The sequence below is a fragment of the Drosophila albomicans genome, chromosome 2R (genome assembly GCF_009650485.2).
Source record: "Drosophila albomicans strain 15112-1751.03 chromosome 2R, ASM965048v2, whole genome shotgun sequence".
Taxonomy (NCBI): Eukaryota; Metazoa; Arthropoda; class Insecta; order Diptera; family Drosophilidae; genus Drosophila; species Drosophila albomicans.
In genome coordinates, this window is record NC_047631.2 from 11,578,125 (window position 1) to 11,596,723 (window position 18,599).

Consider the following 18,599-nt stretch of genomic DNA (forward strand, 5'->3'; position numbering starts at 1 on the left):
GCAACGTCATATAAATGGAATGACTTTTCGATCAAAACACAATCACGCTCAGTCAGCCGGCTACGGTTATAAACAGTTAACTAAAAACAACGGCAACAGCAGCAGCAGGTTGGCAACAGGTGTTGCCCCTGGCTACACTGACGCTGGGGAGAAGCTAGAGGAATTGGCAACTGCCGTGAAGCGTGTCGGGTTGAGCTGAACTCAAAACAAGCCCGTCAACTAGGCGACTGTCAAATGCGCCACATATCCGTATTATCGACCAAACAGCAGCAAACTAATAGAATGTGAACTTTAAGGGACTTTCTGGGTCTCAGTTTGCCGCAGATACATATTGGATTTCAACCGCTCTAGAACGTCCTAAAAAGTGCTCTTCTCCATTGTTGGATTATAACTCCAATCATGGATGACCGCACCATAGATTCGATATTTCTGGGCTCGCTCGAGTCCTTGCCGCCGGTTAGCTCGAAAATTGTGCGTATCTTCACGAGCTCCACGTTTACGGGTGTGTTGAAAACAAACAAAACAAAAAAAATCCTATTTATCGTGCGAATTCTTACGTAACCGTTTACAATTCCATTGCAAATCAGATACGACTATGGAGAGAAACACACTAATGGCCAAATGTTATCCCCGGATTAAGGATTACTGTCGAGAGAAACATGGCCTAGAGTTTCAGGTGGTGGACATGCGTTGGGGTGTCCGTGATGAGGCGACAGATGATCACATGACAACCGAGCTCTGCATGCGCGAGATTAAGAATTGCCAACGTCTTTCGATGGGACCGAATTTCATTGTGTTTTTGGGTCAGAAATATGGTTATAGGCCCATTCCTACGTATATAGTGTCCTCGGAATTGCAGCTCATATGTGAGGAGTTGACATCGATGGGCGTTGATCGGGCGCTGCTCGATCTATGGTATAAAAAGGACAGCAATGCCGTACCACCGATTTCGGTGTTGCAACCCATTTCATCCATATTGATTAATTTCAACAACAAGGTGAGCTTTACACAGACAAATGGAAGTAGTCCATTCAATAAAATGTTATGCTTCAGCGCGTGCCTAAGCTGCAAGCGGAGGATCAGGCGGTCTGGTGGGATACGCTCAACAAAATGCAAAAGCTGCTGCGAAAGGCTGCCGCCTCATTGGGTGCCAGCAATAAAATGTCTAAGGATGATGTGCATAACTATTTCATGTCAGGTGAGTAGAAAATTCCCAGAATTAATCGGTCGAAATTACACTTGTGTTGTAAATTACAGTGACGGAACGTGAGGTCATCAATGGCATATTGAATGTAAAAAATACAAAGAACCATTGTCTGTCCTATGTCCGCTATATAAACAACATAAATCTGCAAAATTTGAAGAAGGCTTCGCTCTTTGTGGATATTATCAATCGCAGTTTGGACACTGAGTCTGCTAAGCTGTTGGGTGACCTGAGAGACACCAGACTGCCCGCAAAAATCGAGTCAAGCAATGCCCAAAAGTAGGTAAATCTTAAGTTTGCATATTTCCAGTGACTAATTGAATGACATTTGCAGATACACTGTGGAATGGATTGGTCGCGAGGGTCTCGACATTGAAACGCACGAGGAGTACCTAAATCATTTCATCTCGCACTTCTATAAGAATGTTGTTAAGCTCGTGGATAGGGCCATGCGCAAAGAAGACTCCAGTGCACAGGGGCAGATAGTAACTGAGATCCTTCAGCATTTGCACGCTTGCAATAATTCGGTGAAAATCTTTTACGGCCGCGAAGAAAGTTGCGAACGTATCAAGCGATATATGCTGGGGGATTCAGATAAGCCACTTGTCCTTTTTGGCGACGGAGGTTGTGGTAAAACTTCATTGCTGGCCAAGAGTGCCTCATTGGTAGCTAGCGAATGGTTCGCCGATAAGCGGCCCATCAATATCATACGGTTCCTTGGCACAACGCCGGACTCGAGCGCCTTGACGGCCACGCTCATATCAATATGCCAGCAGGTGATATCCATCCATTAATTTAAATTTACCAAAATTACTCAATTCGATATTTTTATTCTCACTCAAAACATACCACTATATAACAAATATCCAAAACAAAACCGAACGAAACAAATTTTGAAACCATTATGCAGATATCGTACAACTATATGCTACCCTTTGAGAATATACCAGATGATCTTGTACCATTAACAGCACATTTTAAGCAATTACTAACTTATGCTAGCCCAAATCAGCCGCTTACCCTATACTTAGATTCAGTTGATCAATTGACGGGCACTCAAGATTCAAATAAGGTATCATGGATACCAACGCGTTTGCCAGTCCACTGTAAGGTGAGTTCGAGGATCTTTCGACGGTTTTTATCTTCCACTTTCTCTGTCTTTGTCTTTGACCAAAAGTTTTGAATTTTATGCATGAACTCTATACAATATAGATATATATTTCTAATTTCTACTCTAATGCATGACTTTATTGTATATACAAAGTCTTTTTTATAAACATTACAAGAAATCTTGCATGATAATTTCACTACGATTTTCTTATAATATTGCACAAAATCTCTTTATATTTTGAGAATTATTCATTGGATTGAAAATTGGTTCCGTTGGGCGCTCTATACCTAAGCACTGCATGAAACATCAGTCATCTTAACAGTTAAACAGATTTCAAAATGAGCCAGAATTCTACAGCATACTTTTAGGGTCGCCTTCATAAAGAAAGTATTTTAAAAGTATGCTTTAGAAATTTGAATTTAATTTTGAGCATTTTTGAAAAGATGTGTTAACTTATAGTAATTTCTATCATATGTTTTGCTATTCAAATTGCATGACTTTAATCCAGGTACTACTATTATATAAGTATTTAAAAGCTTTTTTATATGTGTAAGTTTTTCCAATTGCTTGACTTGTGCGTGCTAAGCAATATCACTCGCAAATACCAATCAAATTTTTCACAAATTTGTCACTCTCACACAAAGCGTCGCATGAATTGTCGGCCGTTCTGCATGAAGCTTTAAGCAGCCAGCTCCTGGGCTGTTCAAGTATCATATATTTCTACCCTATCTGCGCATGATATACATATGGCATTGGGATTGCTTTCAGATCATCATATCGTGTGCAAACGAACCGGCTAATCCAACAGTTTCACATGAGTATCATGTGCTCTGCAAGATGATCGATGTCGAGGAGAACTTCATTGAGGTGACGGCATTGGGCGAGGAGCTGGCTATGAACGTGATCAAAATGTGGATGAAGACAGCGTGTCGCGATCTTAACAACTACCAGTGGCGTTTGGTGGCTAATGCCATTAGCAAGTGCTCTCTGCCTATATTTGTTAAGCTGGTCTTTGCCGAGATATGTCGATGGCGCAGTTATACACGTCCGCAGGAGACGCATCTGGCCAACACAGTGATGGACTCGATCATGTTGCTCTTCGAGCGTGTAGAGAAGCAGCATGGTCGCATCTTGGTGTTTCACGCACTCGCATACATAACAGCCTCCAAATCGGGACTATCCGAGAGCGAACTCGAGGATCTGATCTCACTAGATGACAAAGTGCTGGACGATGTCTATCAATATCATATGCCGCCTGTGCGTCGTATACCTCCTCTACTCTGGACCCGCATACGGAACGATCTGCCCAACTATCTAAGCGAACGCGAGGCTGATGGCGTTAACGTTATGAACTGGTACTATTGGGGCTAATATATGGTCTACTTTTGTGGAATAATTTACAAACACTTTCCAATAAGAAACCACAACATCCTTCTATAGTGATAGATATTTAGTTTAATTTTCCAAGTATAAAATTGTTATACTTTTTTTTCTGAAGGTTCAATTACCACACATTTTTATGGTATATTTAGTAATTTTTGTTTTATTCGATCATATTTCAATTACTAAATTCGACTATAACGATTATATAATAATGATTTTTAATTGCCAATACTGCTTGAAACAAGATTTCAGATACACGAGATAATTAAACTACAACATGACAGCGCAAGAATAACACTAACCCAAAATTGTATTCGACATTCAATATTTAATCACTATGACGTCATGTGCTCTACAGGTATCACAGGCAATTCAAGGACACGGCCAAGGAGCGCTACTTTAAGAACATGAACATGGCCATATATTTTCATTCCATGATTGCAGATTATTATCTAGGCATTTGGGGTGGTGGAATTCCCAAGCCATTCAAATTCACGGAGATACAGAGGCATCGTTTTGGCTTGGCAGATAAGGAGGGATCCGCAGATCGTAAAGTACCCATCCAGCCGCTGGTTTTTACCAGCAAGGATGGCCTCTCCAAGCGCTACAACTTGCGCAAAGTAGGTAAAATGTTATCCTCAATTTACCAGATACTTAAAGGTCTCTCAATGCAGTTTGGTGAACTTCCTTTTCACTTCGTACGATCGCGACGTTTCAAGGATTTATTTGAGCACGTACTTTTCAATTATGATTGGTTACATGCCAAACTATCCAGCTGTCCACTGCAGGCGGTGCTGGCTGATTTCGAGGATGCGTCTACAAATACAGAGGACAAGGAATCGAAGCGTGAGCTGATGTTGGTTGCGGATGCTTTACGTTTAGGTGGCGCCATTCTCGCTATTTACCCAAATATGTTAGCACCACAACTCATTGGACGTCTGCTGCCCGAGATCGGTGGCAATCCCAACATTAAAATGTTATTGCGAGCCTGTGATCGCTGCGGACCCAAGGACTGTGCTTTGATCCCGGTTAATCATTGCCTGCACACACCTGGCGGTCCTCTTAAGGTATATCAAGCTATCATCATATTGATAAAGCTACGAAACTAATTCTTTTTTATTAGTACTCCCTGGAGGGACATCAGTTTGCTGTGTTTGCATTCTGCCTCACCAGCGACATGCGTTACATGGTTTCTATATCGACGCACTTTATCACCTTTGATTTGTCCACTTCGGATCTTACTCGTGATGTTAATCCTGGTATTGAGGGCATCATGCAGCAGCTGGTCTTGAGTCCGGATAACAAATGGGCAGCCGCCTATTCGAACAACAACCAGACGGTGCTGCTCAACATGCTCTCCAGTGAGTTTGTTGTGATCAATAGTCCTTTTGAGGAAGGCGATGGTCAAGTCAGTGGACTGTATTTACTAAATCAAAAGTAAGTTTTTAAATGAATTGTAACTGTCAATATCTAAATCCCTATTAGTTTATTCCTCAATTGCAAGCTACGCTGGGCGAAGTTTGATATGCGTGGTAATCTGCTGGAAATCTTTGATATATCTGGCGAGAATACTGGTTGGGAGATGTTGTGTAAGTAATGCTAGTCTTATGTGACTTTATATACTATTTCTATATGTCCTCGCAGCCATGGAGTTCTTTAGTCCTACGGATTACAATGTTATTTTCTGGTCGGGTTCCATTAACGAAATTCGCCTGCGCCTGGATTCTTGTCGTGGTTCCAATCTTTCCAATTCAGTGCACTTTTTCAGTGCTTTAGTCATGAATAAGGGACGCACTAGAGCTTATGGCTGTGCCAACGAGGAGAACTTCGAGGTGTCTGTCTACGACTTCATAGAGAACGAGGAGACCGGCGAGATTCAGTGGAATTTTGTCGAGACGTTGCCTCGATATGAGAATGATGACAAAGAAATGTTATTACAGTTGCGTTTGGATCTTCATCAGCACGATCGCATGCTGCTGGGCACCGCCGGAAAAGGATTTGTTATCTGGGATTTCGGTTGCACCGATAAGGAGAATGAACGCGAGCCCATTACGCAAGGTGCCATGTACTTGGCTCTGCCGCATGGCGTCAGAAATATCACCACTCGCATCATGCAATCCAATTCCATAATGGTCAGTTCCAAGCTGGACTATGCTGTTGCTGGCGTGCGCAAGAATCTCTATGTCTGGTGCTTGAACACAGGACAGCTGGCCAAAGTCTTGGATGCGCATTTTGGACGCATTATACAGCTGGAGCCACTGACCATTGGCAACTGGAACAATTTGGTTACATCATCCATAGATCGCTCCGTCAAAGTCTGGAATATTAATAACATATTTGAAAAGGTTCACGTCATAGATCGTCATGAGCTGCAGATCGACGACATCAGTCTCTCTGAAGTCGACATGGCTGTGACAGTGACTCGTAGCTGTGTTGGTGTCTGGGAGACACGTTCCGGCCGCCTGCTAGCCAAGCTAGCAGATAGTCCTTTGGGCGCTATTGTTACACACGCTGAGATCACACCAGATGGACGTTATATTATTTCATCTGAAACTGGAAAGTTTTTAATTTGGAATCGCGTGTCCGAACAGGTCGTTTATCGTGATGATCAGCCGGGCATACAGCAAATTACGCTCATGGATTATGGTTACAAGGTGCTAACAGTGTCCGTGCCCAACATGAATCAGCGTGACATCATTGCGGCAGCGGCAGGTGGCTCCGATGAATTGAATCGCTTAACAGCCATCACGACAGTCAGATCAGTGCCAGGTAAAGTGATGAAGTTAACATGCTAAAATCATAAGATATTTTAATACTTATTCTTTTCAGAGGGTACAATACTCTTTCGCTTTGATTTTCCCATTCGCATGATAACTGGCATGCCATTCCGACAATCGGTTATCACAGCCGATAACGCCTACATTGTTGTGGTTACTGTGGACAAGTCCAGCAAGGATTGTCTGGGCGTGTACAGCGCCACAAATGGCGCTTTCGTAACCAAAATACTCCTCAAGGGATGCGCCATAAAGGTCAGCTTAAACTTAATATAAAGCTAGACATACGCCCTAATCGTTAACTTGCAGGAAGTGTTCTCACTGGTGCCCATGCCCCACAAGGCCAACCAAGTGGCAGTCATTAGCAGTGAGAAAGGCAGCATCATGGACATCAAGAGCAAGAAGCATGTACGTTCCATTGCCAAATGGGGTGGCAGCCTCACAAGGGATGGCAAATGCGGCTTGTATGCGCCAACAAGAGGAGGTCTTGAGATGCTAGAGCTGCGCAAAGGAACCACGGCCAAGACATTCATACCCAAAGTTGCCGAGGGTGTGTTCTCTGTTATTTGCATATTCACGGAGAACGACGAGTATGTGGCGTATTACCACAGTGGTCGGAAGACTATTCGCGTTTTTCGGACCGTGGACACTGAGATGATAGCCAACTATAGGCTGCAAGCTGAGCTGACGGCTATAAAGAGCAGCAAAGATGGTCGGGCCATTGTGCTAGGAACTGTCGATGGCTGTATGTCCGTGTTGGCCATTGTTGATCCCAAAAAGGAGGAAATGATTGAATATTTGAATGCGCTGCCATCACGCGACGAAAACTGGAAGGCCAAACTGGCAAAGATGAAAGCGCGTGTTGGCTTCAAGGCGGCTATTAGAGTGGCTACCATATCCTCGCGTTACGCCAAGCCCAAGAATGGCGAGGGTGATGGAGAGGACGAAGAGCTGACTGAAATAAGCGAGGATGTGGTCTCTGTGGCAGAGTAGATGAATTATAAATATAACGTTTATTATGTTGCATAAATAATGGGGCATGTTACAAAAGATTTAGGCATGTGTATGTGTTGTGAGTATTCAGTGTGTGGAGTGTATAAGTGTAAGTGTGTACTGTGTGTGTGTGTTAAACTGGATGATGCTTAAACTAAACTAAACAATTGTTAAAACAAAACGTAATCTATGGTAGCAAAAATTGTTGTTTATCTAGTTACAAGCTTGTATATCGTTATATGTTTGTAATTGTAATTAATTTATCAATAGTTCATTAACATGCACTGAGCCTTACGCTTGCTTGGCTTGGCCTGGCTTTAAACAATCCTGGTTTGGGAACAATAACAATTTTTATGTTTTTTGGGGGATGAAAAACAGTTTATAATTTATTAATAGTTACGCAAATCTTTAACATGTTTTCAAATGGATTTCACTATTAAATTTGAACAAAAATAATCGTAAACAGTTGTGAATTAACGTAAAATTAGAAGGAACTAATTCCAAGCTAACTTAACAAAACCGCAAAATGGAACAAGCTAAAACCTAATCTCAAATCAGCCAATATATCTCTGAAACGCATACCAAATACATAACTCAGTGCTAATACATATGTGTAGAATATTTGTTTTCTGTAGTACAATTCATTAGTAATAGTAATAGTAATTAATCGTAGGTATTGTGTAGTATGCTGTTAATTATTGTTACTGTCTGTTACTGTTGTTAACCCTGCTTTCGAGTTCTGCTCGTTACTAAATTATTATGATTATACCGAGAATCTTTAAGCATACGCGCTATGTTATTATTTTGTTATGATAAATAATAAATGATTTTCGCGTAGCTGGACACCTTCGCCCTCATCTCGTTGCTGATCTGATCAGAAAAATAGTATGTATAATATTTATATATATATAGTAATCCAAAGCAGATCAATCAGCTAGCTACATAGCGATAAATAAACAGTAATACGAGTCGTCAACATCTACACACTTATTGGGCATGATTCTCCTTTTTGATCTGCGCCAGCTTAGCCTGAATGTGCTGCAGACGGTTGGGCGACAGTTCGGGTTTCTAAACGAGAAAGAGTGTGTATAAATATGGCATTAAGAATATATGTACAAACTTAACCTACTATCATTTAGCTTAATTTTCTATTTCTTTTCAAATTGCATTAGCCAGCTCAAAGAGTTCTGGTTGCACCCACCTCACGCCTGATGAGCGACACCTTCTGCGGATTCATCGAGTTCAAGCAGAGGTTCTCGTCGGCTACCTTATTGTCCAGCATATGGGAGCCATCGTCCGAAGCGCTTCGTGTGGACATTAAATTCTGCAAACGATCCATCCAATAGTCGGGATCGTGTGTGGCATTTTGATAGTTGACATCTGTGAGATAAGAACGTGTAGCAGCTGCAGATTGATGCAAGATATACACATATACATAAATGTTAGTAGAGAGGTGCGTGTGGTTAATTCAGAAGGAAGATGTGTCTGGAAGAGTGTAATACTTTTATTTATGAATCATTTGACTAACCCGTGCGGTTATCCGGCGCTTGCGTTGAGCCTGCATTCTGATTCTGTCGTTCAATCTCCGCAAGACCTTCTTCAATATACTTGTGGAAGGTTGCGCTGGCTCCTTGCAAGAATGTACTTAGATCGATGTCCGGATTTTGTTGCTGAAATTTTGAAGCAAATATAAACGCTATCAGAACAGAACTACAACACTGAGATATACCTTAAAGTCGTATAGTTTTTGCAGTCCTTGCTGCTTGGTATCCTTGTCCGAAATGAGCTTAAAGATCTGTGACACCGTATCATGTGTTTGATGCGATATTCGCTTGGTGGCAATTTCCTTGGCTGAAAATTGCTGACGCTGCGGGGAAACACCTGTACCGGACACAGTTCCGTCCTTTTGGAAATTCTATAAGCAATTTGTAAATTAGAACATCACAGACAACGACATTAATCCATATTACCTTTAGGATGCGTATCAAGTATGTGTGCAGCTCAGAGTGTGTGGGTATCTGATTCAGATGCTGCAATATAGCATTACCCTTCACCTTGGCCATATTGTGAATTATAGTTTTGACGGTGCGCAACGGCGTATCTGATGGACGATTCTGCCACCATGTACTCGGCAACGCCAGCATAAATTCATGCACCTCCAAGATGACGGCATCGTAGTTCAGCTCGTTAGTGCGCTCCGGTAACATTTTAATATTCCGCCAAATGCATTTCATTAGTAAATCTGTAAACTTGGGCAGCCCCGCAACCGGGCAGGTCTCTCTCAGTAATCGGATTAAGGCGCTACAACGGATCAAACCAATCAATTGCAAAGTCTATGCATCTCACGCGTTGTAAATTTGGAAGACTTACCAGTAAATATTTGTAAAATTGGCTTTGTCCAGGACTTTGAGGCAGATGCCATTAATAACCTTGTTGTATTGGCTGTCATCACCACTGGTCAATTTTTGGTCGGCCAGAAGATGCAAAAGCGCAGACATGAGATTCTTAATGCAGGCCACGCTCAGCGTTTTGCCCAGAATATTGGCATTGAAGAACGTATACAAAATGGAAAGCAATGGCTGATACACCACAAGTGCCTGTGATATTGGCAGCTGCGAAAGATTCTATAGGAAAAGTTTATTTAATTAAATTTCGCTCATTCAGCAACGATCACTAACATACCTTCAACTGTGCCAGCACATTTTGTATGAATATTTCCTCGTAGTCACGCAGCACAGCCTGTTTCTCTGGAGATTCAATGATGGCGGTCAACTCATTGATTGCTGCACGCGCTTTTAATGTATCGTTGCTGCTGACTGCCTTAATTATCTTTACCAGTTGTGGATCATGCTTGGGCAACACATCGGCTAAGCTATAAACGGAATTAGTTGGGGAGTGCACAACGGGAATTACGCAAACACTTACTTAGGCATATTGTTGTCCATGTTGTTCTGATGCGTCTGCATCTGTTGTTGCTGAATGCGCATGGGACTACGATAGGGCGATATGCCGCTGGCCGTGTGGCCAGTGTTATTTGACTGCGGTGACGTAGTCAGGTTCTGTTGAATGTAATGCGAGCGTGCAATGAGGCGATCAAATTTGTCTTGTGGATATTGGAATCCGTCGCGTGTTGGTATCACTTTAATGGGCTCGAAGAGCAGCGAAGTATCAACTGGAGTATATTCTTTAAAGACCATCTGATCGGCACGCACCCAATCCTTTTCGATTTCGGCCATCACATTGGGATCGAGACCAAAGGGACCGCTGGTCCTCTGTTGCTGTGCCTGTTGTTGTTGCAGCTGCAATTGTTGTTGCAGTTGCAGCACTTGAGCGGACGGTGCCTGATCAAATGTACTGTTGAAAATGATAAAAGCAAAATATGTAGCTCATTACCAAAAAATATTTTAATTTAATTGGTGATTACTTTGACATTGACAAAACATAATAGTGAGAATGATTTGAAATAAATAAAGTGGGAGCGTTTGATTCACAAATTTTGAAATAGCAATAGACAATAAAGGCAAGTGTAACTCAGCATAAAATACAGCAATGAAACAGAGCACAAGCCATAACACAGCAGGAACAATAACGATAACAATAACAATCAATGACACACAAACACAAAAGCAATAAACAAATAAAATAAAGAAAATAAAAAATGAATGCCACTTTACGCCTGTCGAGTCAGGGAGTGTAAGTTGGTCTCTATGCTTGAGGTACTCCGTTCCATTAGCTTGTTGCTTCGACCACGGGCATTTAACTGTGGCTGCTGGCAGCTATGTAGCAAATTAATAATGACAGAAAGAAAAGAAACTAAAATCATAAGAAATTATACCAAACTAAAAAATATTATAATATAGAGAAATAATTAGTAAAAATCACACTTTCTATATAATTTCGAAACAATTTGGAAGATTGGGATCGTCTTCTTGGCTTTGAGCAGAGCATATAAATTGGGTGCAATTACCCATCATGAATTCAGCTCGCTTAAAACAAACTCATAACTGATCATGATTCCTGATGAAAGGTTCTTTCTCCCTCTTGGGGCATTTCAAATTGGCATATCACACTTACCCCTCCTCATCAGGTGGCGGCAATTCGTCACAGCCATTTCCCTCAGCATCCTCAATTTCAATGCTATCTTGTTGCACCACTTGCGTCACTGCCCTGTTGTTGGGCGGTACCTCGGCGACGGGTACAGCTGGTTTTCTTGTCTTTTTAGCTCGTTTAATGCGCTCATCTAACATGGAAAGATCCTTCTCGCTCAACTGGCCAATCAGTTTGTAGATCTTTTCGCCGGCCAGGAAATATGCCATCACAATGCAATTGAGAGCTGCGTTGCGCACAGAGTTGTCACGATCCGAGATTTGGCGTGCAATCTCCTTGAGAGCCACCTGTTGAGATGGCTGGCAAATGCTTAGTCCGTAGCTCTCAATGAGATAGGTCAATTCATCCAGGCATTCAGTGCGTTGTCGTGCATTCTTCGATTTCAGTCCTTCCATAACGTACGAGAAGACCTTTGTAAAAGGATACAACAAATTTATCTGTCGAAGCACACGTCGCACGCCATTTCGGACTGCATCCTTTGGATCACCAATCTGAAATAATATCCAATCAATAATTAATCTGCTGGAGAAATATAAAATTGAAGCTTGCCTTCAGCAGTAAATGGGGCACGAAGCTGCTGCCCTCATTCTCTGCCATCATGTATTCCATTTCGACCAACATCTGGAACACTTGTCCTAGATACTCGAGACCCTTAATAAGCACAGAAGGGTTCGTATCATAGAAGCGCAGCGTCAACCACTTTAATATCAGGTCCAGATTACAAATCAATGCTCTGCTGTTATTCGGCAAATCCTCGCTCAACTGTTCAATTACTTTCAAATGATAACTGCAATAGAAATATTGAATGAGCTCATTATGTAATAGAACAATGAGCGAACATTCCGCATGTGATTTTGATTATGATGATGACTTATTGATTAGAAAAGTAATGAGTTAAAAATATAAATTGTTCATGCTTTAAGTATAATAATATAAAGCAGAGTAAGGAAACGATAAATAAATAACGATTTATTTATACATAAATAGAAAATTTAGATGTTGTGTTTAAAATAAATAAAAATAAAACGTGAAAAACTTCAAATATAATATTAGACTTTGGATTGTGGCTGAAATAAGGGTAAGAAACTTGAACAAAAAATGTAATAATTTAATGGAATTTAATTGTACCGAGGACCACAAGAATAGAGTCGAACATACCGAAAGTCGTCGTGAAACATGTTCGCCATCAATGCCTTGTTTACATTGGCCGTTGTCATCTGATCGCGGAGTAGGTCCGTAAATTCCTCGCGTGGCGTGGTGAATGTCCATTTGAGGACACGCATCTTTTGCTCATCGATGAGCCGCTGATTCTTGATACTATTTACTGCCAACAGAGGCGATGTGTCAACATCCTCATCCTTTTTACGCGATGGCACCGCTGCTGCTGTCTTCTCTGTACCAGCTCCAGCGCCAGCTTTGCCAGCACCTTGTTTTTGAGCGGCGGCAGCGCCACCACTTCGTACGACCTTTTTGGTTTCCTCGGGAATGGGTGCTTGTTGTTTACCCTTGGGCAACGGTTTGACTGGTAAATTGGGACGCGCCTTCTCCAGGGCGGCCATAATATCCTTTTTGGAGGCAGGCTTCTGTTTGTCCAGAGCCCGATTCATTGCCTCGAAGCCCAGATGAATCATAATACCCAAGACAGCTTCATTAGCGTTCTTGCGCACATCCACATTGCGATCACAAATGTGCGCATACAGATGTGGCACCATTGAGGTAAGCTCCTCCTTGGGTATCGACTTGGGCGGCAAAGGCGGCAACTTTTCAGCTAACCAATTCCAGAGCTCGGACTTTAGTGCCGGTGAGCCACTCTTCAAGGCATCGGCAATCATTTCGCTCTCAAAGAACTCCTTGTAGCCGCCCTGCTCGCCGAAACTGTTGATGCAATTAAGAGCTGCGGCTCGCACAAAACTTTTACTGTCTCCCAGAGCATGGAGGAAGCCCGGGAATAGAACGCGTACATGACTGCGACACCCGGCGCCCATTGCTGTCGACAGTTGCTCACAAATCGAAAGCGCAGTTTGGGCAATTTTAGCATTGGAATCGACTAGACGATGTGCAAGTGCTGGCGCCAGATCACCAATGCTTGGCTTAATTAGCTTGGCATCAGTGATGATCGCCTGTAGTTTTGTCAGTCCTTCATTACGGGTCTTCCAGTCTTTGTCGGACATCTCCTTCAACAAAGCTTCTGTGATTTGACTGGAAATATCAACACGTGGCAAGAGATCAGCTAAATTGACTTCAGGTTCGGATGAACCGCCAGCACCATCATCATCCTCATCATCTTCTGGGCTAACGCTACTGCGCTGTACTCCACGTATTGGTTTGGGAGGTTTCTCGCCCAGATTCTTATTGAACTCTGTTTGTATTTGCGATTTCAATGCAGGTTTCTCACCATCAAAGAAGATCATTACAGCATTACCCATATACATGGTCATGGTGCCCACAAGTTGTATGGCGGCGCCGCGAACAGTGGGATTTGTGCTCTGTACGCCTTTTCTCACATCTTCAATAAGCAATTTGGGCTGAATCTTAAAGCCAAACTCAATAATTGATTTGTTCACCCAATTGAATGCCTCCGATTGTACTTTGGGTGATTTTTGCTCTAGCGCAAAGCTAAGAACCTTTCCGACCACATACTCCAGCTTAGTGGCCTCCGATAAAGCAGTCAGTACATCGGCAGCTCCTCCACTATTCTTAGCATCACCCAGTTTTTCAGTTATTTCTGTGGCCACATGATCCACTGTTATGTTTGTCACCGGATAGTTCTCAGCCACACTGCGTATTATGTCCAGTTTGTATTTCAGCACTTGGAAGTTCATTTCCTTGAGGCCAGGCTTGCGTCCGCTGATGGTGCGCACCAATACTTGAGATATGCCCGGCTGTTTGCTGTCGAAACTGGTGATTTGTGCTAGCAGCTGTTCCACAGCGGCTAAACGATTCTTCCAGTTGCTGTCAACTAAACCGCTGAGTATATCAGCTGGTAATAGCTCATCCGCCTTATCCTGCACCTCCTCAGGTGTCATTTCGCGTTCTGTGGCCAGTGCCTTACCACTTGGAGCTTTCGACAAGGCAGCTGGTGCCACACTTGAAGCGCCTGCAGCTTTCTTGACTACCTTGCGAGCACCGGATGTTGCGGGTCGTGCCACTGGTTTGGGTTCTGTGCTTCCTCCGCTTGGTTTAGCTGCAGCTGGCTTTGCCGCTGGTGCTGTTGCAGGACGTGCCTCCTTTTTGGGTGCAGCTACCTTGATCTTAATTTCGGCCTTATCGTGACACTCCTTAATTTTGCTCAATTTCAATGGATCCACATCGACTAACAGTGGCGTCAACGCCTTCTCGCTGACCAGCTTCATCAGTGTACCCAGGGCTTCAGCGCTGCTGTCACGCACAACTGGGTCGGATTCATTGAGCGTCTTTATCAATGTTGTGGTTAGTAATTTAATGAGTTTTTTGTTTAACGCCGTTGGTTGGGTACGAGTGAGAGCACGCGCCAGGAATAGTGCCGTCTCGGACTTGACACTAGGATTTTTGTTGGCGAGAGCTTCCACAATAGACTCCTGTTGAGCCTCCAATGTTGTCGAGCCATAAATGGCATCCATTGCCTCACGCAGAGCGCTTACAACATTTGGTTTCTTCTCCTTGAATTTTTCCAAGAGTGATGATACACAAGCCTATAATAAAAGCAAGTTATTTATCTAACTCAAATGAAAAGCAATTGTAAATTTATAGCTTACAGTAGCGTAGTTGGAGAAGCGTTTGGAAAGACCTTTGGCCAGTAAAGCCAAACATTTGCCGGCCATGGCAACGAGTACAACATTCGAGTCCTTGGTAATGACTTTCTTCAGTGCGTTGACCAGCGCGCCATATTCACCATTCTCAACTTTTGGATTATCAGTGAGCAACTTCTCCAGTGTTTCAAGCGATTCTTTACGCAGAGTCCACTTCTTCTCTTCTAGCTTGTCATAAAAATCTTTGGGCATCTTGGAGAGAATATCAACTGGATCAATTAGATCCATTGGGTCTACTTCCTCAGCGCCAGCTTCAGCGTCATCATCTGCATAGTTAGTATTTCAAAAAATAAATCAATTTAATTAAAATTGTACATGATTTAAGTGGATATTGTACAATAACAGTCTTAATTCCGTAGTAACCAAAAACTGCTATGTTGAAACAATTTGTGCTTACAAATAGATATACATTATATTGGCATGTTCAATATTCTGAAAGCTTTTTGTATAATTTTACGAAATTTCATAAATATACTTTTATTTGATATTATTCTTTTGTAAGTCGGGTGTATCTAGAGCGCAATTGTGTGACTTTGTTAAAATGTACAAATGGCGAAAATTAAATGAATTTTCATTCATAAATTATACCTAGGCGAGGATATGAACACTTCGGCGGGCTATACCGGTATAAACTAATATCGGGCTTACGGCATTTTTTCTTCTTTTCAGAATTGTTCTTTAAGGGAGTTACTTTTTCTGTGTATAGGCACATTTAGCATTACACAAGGAATAAAATTAAATCTCCAAAGATTCATATTTACCATTGTAGGCATCCTCAGTGGCGGCTTCATCTGCAATTTTTGCCTGTTTTTCCTGCTGTGATTTTAAATATCTGGAAAATGGAAAGTCAGGTTGCTATATTGAGTATTAGAAGTTACAATTGCATTCACCTGGTTGGCTCGGCCCTTTCACCCTTTAATTTCTCAAACTCATCTTCCAGTTCTTTGATTGTCACCTGTGGCAACGAGGCAATGTGTGACTTCATAGCAGCTCCAATCCAGCGATACATTTCCACTGCTAACTGCTTGGTTTCATCGCGTACAGCTTTGTCGCGATCTGACATAAGGGGAGCCAGTTTTTTGATGATCGGCTTGACGCCAATAACCTTGGTGCCAAATTCTTTCATTGCTTGTGTGGTAGCTGCAACACAGGCAGACACGATCTTTGGATTCTTGTGTTCCATGCCCTTAACCAGCTCTTCTAATACAGCCTCTTGCTTCTCAATCTCCACATACATAAGTGTGACCTGCACAGATAGTTCCTTTGTCTTTGTCTTGGGCGCTGCAATGCATTTCTGGACAATTCCCGTCATCACATCACCCACTGTTCGCCCGGCAAAGCCGCTGTTCTCAACGAATATCAATGCGGCCTCCAATCCCTTCTCTTGGGCCAAAGCATTTGAATCGACCACCATTTTCTTGATGAGTCCCGCATACTTAGACCATTCCGGAGACTTCTCATCGTCTAATTCGCGAAAGAGTTTAGCTGCCTCTTCGTAGCCATCGACTCTAGCCTTCCACAGCTTGTGAACGCATCGCTCCTCAATGGGCAACTTTTTGTACTCGGTATCCTCAGCCATCTCTGCTGTAACTTTATCTTTATATCCTTTTTTTTTTGACTATGAGCGATTGGCTTAGCTTAACGAAAGGCAGAACGTGAATAGCTGAAAGCGGAAAAAACAAATGCTTGATTCCGAAAATACTTAAAAAATAAACCTTATTTTGGCATGTTGGAAGACATTAAAAGCTTAGTATGTGAAAAACAAAATGCAGATATTCAATCAAGCATAACTTTCATGTGTTGCTTTGTAAATCAAAGTTAATGTTTCAAAATTGAGCTTAATTGCCGGTGAAATATTGGCCCAAGGAATGCAGCGTCGTCATGCTTGAGATACTCTTTCTTGCTTGGCAGGCGACAAAATTAAATAGGTCGCATTGCCATATTTAGACTGTGCTTTAATTTTCTGCCAAACAAACAAGAAATCTATTCCCATTTGTTTATTTTTAACAATCGCTTGCGAATTTATCTAAAAATGACGAATGTAAGGCTAAGGATTGGGCACGCACCCATGATGAACTCATAGCGCGCGCATTTTGAATCGTGTCCGCGCCAACCAATCAGCGACAACCCATAAATCTGATACGTAAATAGCGTCCCTCCACCCCTTAGCATAACTCGCACGCCTTCAGGTAACATGTAGAGTATTTAGCATTCGCTAATGTCGCATACTCCGCTATGTCAACGCCGTGCGGTTTTCTCACTCTCACCCTTTGTCTTCTCGCTCTCGCCATCGCTCTCGGGCGATTCTTATTGAGAAAGAGAGTGAGCATGACGCTCACACTCCCTCACAGTTTCGAATTAACGGATCAATCATAACAGCAAATGTTTCTCAAAAAGCGTTATGCGTCAACAAAATGCCGTCGACTACCGCTTGTGCCTGCTTCTAATTAAATTTGTTGAAATTAATTTAAAGTAGCTAAAAACTAGCTTGCCAAAAATTGTGTGCAATAGGAAAATCGCATATGACGCCCACCAGCAGCAAACAAAATAACAAAGTGCATTGCTATGCGCGTTTCCGTACATTCTGTTGAACCCCACTCACCATTAAAACGCAAGTCAAAATCCCATAGGACAAGCAGCTGGGCAGCTGGCACAACGTAATGCAATAACTTCGATTTTTCACAGGCGCGTAGAAGGCAAACACAAAACCAACACACAGGCACAATAAAACACTGACACTGACACGGCTTTCTTTGTAGTGCTGAGCGAGATCGAAATGCCTGGCCGTACAAATTGCACTAAATAATAAAAACTGAACCAACTGGCGTGCACTTCAGATCACGATCTTAATAAATAGTATAGGTTATTTTGCGTCTCGTAAATAAATAATAAAACTGTGCACAAACTTTTTAAACAAGCGACTGCGACGCTCGCTGTCTGTGAAATACTTGTCGGCGTTTCCGTGAGAATGCCGTCATGGCGCGTATTCACTGCAGCCGCTCTCTTCAGACGAGGAGCAGCTCTGTTATTACTTAACATAGCCGCGAACAGTTAAATTTGAATATTTCGCAATTGTTTTTATAAATGAAGACACCGGAAAAAATATTTCTTTTACTTTGAATATTTTTTATATTACGTAAACAAATTATTTGTAAATTTTTTTCTGTATATTAAATTATAAAACTGTTTATTATAAAAATGTATTAGCGCTGCTTAAAATGTATTCTAAAAATGTTAGT

General features: G+C 42.1%; 2 protein-coding genes across 10 annotated transcripts; one reads left to right on the forward strand and one right to left on the reverse strand.

Moving 5' to 3' along the window:
- Positions 1 to 102: 102 nt before the first annotated feature.
- Positions 103 to 7,646, forward strand: LOC117576539 (NACHT and WD repeat domain-containing protein 2). The gene is made up of 14 exons (XM_034261374.2): positions 103 to 502; positions 588 to 997; positions 1,054 to 1,198; positions 1,258 to 1,483; positions 1,539 to 1,980; positions 2,115 to 2,315; positions 3,084 to 3,670; positions 4,057 to 4,318; positions 4,373 to 4,765; positions 4,822 to 5,135; positions 5,184 to 5,287; positions 5,343 to 6,467; positions 6,528 to 6,727; positions 6,782 to 7,646. Exons 1-14 carry the CDS (start codon positions 400 to 402, stop codon positions 7,463 to 7,465), a joined length of 5,196 nt encoding a protein of 1,731 aa, XP_034117265.2. The 5' UTR covers positions 103 to 399; the 3' UTR covers positions 7,466 to 7,646.
- LOC117576537 (protein mini spindles) lies at positions 7,467 to 18,295 on the reverse strand. Of its 9 annotated transcripts, none has more exons than XM_034261364.2 (17): positions 17,963 to 18,295; positions 16,251 to 17,023; positions 16,122 to 16,192; positions 15,949 to 16,056; positions 15,307 to 15,626; positions 12,731 to 15,243; positions 12,122 to 12,359; positions 11,540 to 12,063; positions 11,140 to 11,241; positions 10,391 to 10,819; positions 10,148 to 10,337; positions 9,836 to 10,089; positions 9,436 to 9,766; positions 9,195 to 9,380; positions 8,994 to 9,135; positions 8,667 to 8,869; positions 7,467 to 8,533 (listed from the first exon to the last, which is right to left on the reverse strand). In XM_034261364.2, exons 2-17 carry the CDS (start codon positions 16,937 to 16,939, stop codon positions 8,453 to 8,455), a joined length of 6,381 nt encoding a protein of 2,126 aa, XP_034117255.2. In that variant the 5' UTR covers positions 16,940 to 17,023; positions 17,963 to 18,295; the 3' UTR covers positions 7,467 to 8,452. The 9 variants fall into 9 exon arrangements, with proteins under 9 accessions (XP_034117255.2, XP_034117258.2, XP_034117257.2 ...); XM_034261367.2 differs by having other exon boundaries at positions 8,595 to 8,869; XM_034261366.2 differs by having other exon boundaries at positions 8,667 to 8,845; positions 17,963 to 18,294.
- Positions 18,296 to 18,599: the final 304 nt, after the last annotated feature.

Bases quoted from the DNA above. Each gene is read 5' to 3' on its own strand.
- LOC117576539 (XM_034261374.2), top strand. From the start codon at position 400: ATGGATGACCGCACCATAGATTCGATATTTCTGGGCTCGCTCGAGTCC. The intron at 5,136-5,183 runs GTAAGTTTTTAA...AATCCCTATTAG, and splicing joins CTGTATTTACTAAATCAAAA to TTTATTCCTCAATTGCAAGC. The intron at 5,288-5,342 runs GTAAGTAATGCT...ATGTCCTCGCAG, and splicing joins TACTGGTTGGGAGATGTTGT to CCATGGAGTTCTTTAGTCCT.
- LOC117576537 (XM_034261364.2), bottom strand. From the start codon at position 16,939: ATGGCTGAGGATACCGAGTACAAAAAGTTGCCCATTGAGGAGCGATGC. The intron at 12,064-12,121 runs GCAAGCTTCAAT...ATATTATTTCAG, and splicing joins TGCCCCATTTACTGCTGAAG to ATTGGTGATCCAAAGGATGC. The intron at 10,820-11,139 runs GTAAAGTGGCAT...CATTTTCAACAG, and splicing joins CACTCCCTGACTCGACAGGC to TACATTTGATCAGGCACCGT.